This window comes from Sinocyclocheilus rhinocerous, unplaced genomic scaffold (assembly GCF_001515625.1).
Source record: "Sinocyclocheilus rhinocerous isolate Xijiao unplaced genomic scaffold, SAMN03320098_v1.1 scaffold269, whole genome shotgun sequence".
Lineage (NCBI taxonomy): Eukaryota > Metazoa > Chordata > Actinopteri > Cypriniformes > Cyprinidae > Sinocyclocheilus > Sinocyclocheilus rhinocerous.
In genome coordinates, this window is record NW_015652298.1 from 389,738 (window position 1) to 391,802 (window position 2,065).

At 39.1% G+C, this 2,065-nt stretch overlaps 1 protein-coding gene across 1 annotated transcript in view; it reads left to right on the forward strand.

Annotated features, from left to right (window-relative positions):
• The first annotated feature begins 745 nt into the window (after positions 1-745).
• The window catches only part of LOC107714499 (dnaJ homolog subfamily C member 16-like), a 12,071-nt gene continuing 10,751 nt past the window's right edge, over positions 746-2,065 (forward strand). Inside the window, exons 1-2 of the mRNA XM_016520353.1 lie at positions 746-872; positions 1,605-1,803. Coding sequence (XP_016375839.1) covers positions 1,625-1,803 — 179 coding nt within the window. The 5' untranslated portion in view covers positions 746-872; positions 1,605-1,624. The remainder of the gene's footprint in view (positions 873-1,604; positions 1,804-2,065) is intronic.

Here is a 2,065-nt window from a genome sequence, read left to right on the forward strand (position 1 = left end):
CTCTGTCATCGCTCTTGTTGTAGTGTATTGGGATCCAGAATTTGTATCCATCAACAGAAACATGTATTAGCCGAACTCTAACAAACCATATTACAGATGCATTGTCAGGTTTAAGTTGAACCGTGGTCCTAGTGTATGCCGAACCGTGTGTGGAGAACCGTACGGTTCGATTTTTTACCGAGAACCGTTGCACCCATACTAATAAGCAAAAATTACTCTAGACAAACATTTGTGTGTCTTTTTTTTTTGCTGAAGTGTGTTGAAATTTCTTCTTCTGCATTCTACTGTACGGACGTAAATTTACTTTCCCTTCAGCCTGAGGCTTATTCATTTCACTTTTGGTGTGAAAAGGCTTTTATATTTGCCAAAAATAGAACTTTTTTATTTTAAAAACAAACAAGCAAGCCCTGTCCAGATTTAAAAAGTAAAGCAAAAGTAACGTAACGCATTACTTTCCATAAAAAGTAACTAAGTACCGTAATTGGTTACTTTTATTATGGAGTAACGCAATACTGTGATGCATTACTTTTAAAAGTAACTTTCCCCAACACTGTCTGTGTATGTTTATATATATATATATATATACGTGTGTGTGTGTAAAGCAAACAAACTGACCTCTAAAATAATAATAATATAAAAAATAAATTCCATGATGAAATATGACTTGATTAAGATAAGAAATTACACTAAATAAGCGATTTTGGATCAAATCCATCTAACTTTTATCACAGAAAGTGTTTACCCACAATCCCTCACTACCGGAAGTACCGGACAGGGGAAGGCTGAGGAAACGGTCCACCCATTACCATCGGGAGAACATGGATTGCTGCTAAATTGTGGATATATACGATTACAGCAAGAGTCGTGTCTAGGTATTATAATCATTGTGGATTCTTGTGTTTAATGAGATGTTTGCATTAAAGCGTCATCCTCTGTAGGGCGTGCAGCTCGCGCTTCTGTTCAGTGATGTTGAAATCATCAAATCGGGCAATGCTTTCTCAGCATATCTGTGTTATCAGACGCTGACAGTGTTTTTGTCTGCTGTAAATAGTCACTGGCTTATGCATTTGAACCGCACTGATCATGTGATCAAACCGCGCGGCTGATCTGATGCTGATTTACTTGCATTGATCGCTTCGGTGTGCTGGTTCCCATAGAAACGCTTCAGATTAAATGCATTGCAATCACTGATCTATAATAGAGATCATTATATAGATCACTGATCTATAATAGAGATCATTATATAGATCAGCGATCGCAATACTAGCATTCAGGTGACTAGAGAGGTGTGGGCACTTTACTGTAGTCTGACTACCAAAAAAGTGGTTTGATATTATTGTTACCTTTTACATTTTTTGCTCTAATGACGTATTTTATGTTTTATAATTGTTTTGACTTCTGAATTTAGTCGAAAAGCCTATAATAGGCCATTTAATATGATGTTCTATTGTGGCAACTTACCCCATATAGTGTGACAACATGCCCCGCTATTGGAGTCAGTGAAATGTTTGTTTGTTTGTTTATAAAGACGTAGACTTACCCTGAGGAATTTGTAGTGGTGTAAAATGTGTGACAACTAGCCCCAGTCTCTTCTGTTTGTCTAGCCTGTCAGTTCATATACCACATGATGGGAGGCTGGAGTGTGTTTGTGACCTGCTGTGTTTGGGCGATTCTTCTCCTGGCTCTGTTTGGGGATTCCCTGGCATCTGCGCCTGAGTTTGATCCCTACAAAGTGCTCGGAGTGTCCAGACATGACAGCCAGGCCGAAATCAAGAAAGCCTACAAGAGGCTCGCGAGAGAATGGTGAGTGATGAATAAGAGAGCAACAGAGATCACTGGGCCATAGACATGCACTCTCTAAATAAGAATAGGGCCCAATCCCAATTCTATTTTATACCCCTTCCCCATTGAAACAGAGTGTCAAGGGGTAGGGGTGAAAATTTTCCCCTAAGAATTGGGACACCACTACTATACGTCACACGTCATCATACGTACTGCTGTGCATTAGAGCCTTTAATTACCATTCTATATTAATGCGCTGCTTACTGACACACACACACACACA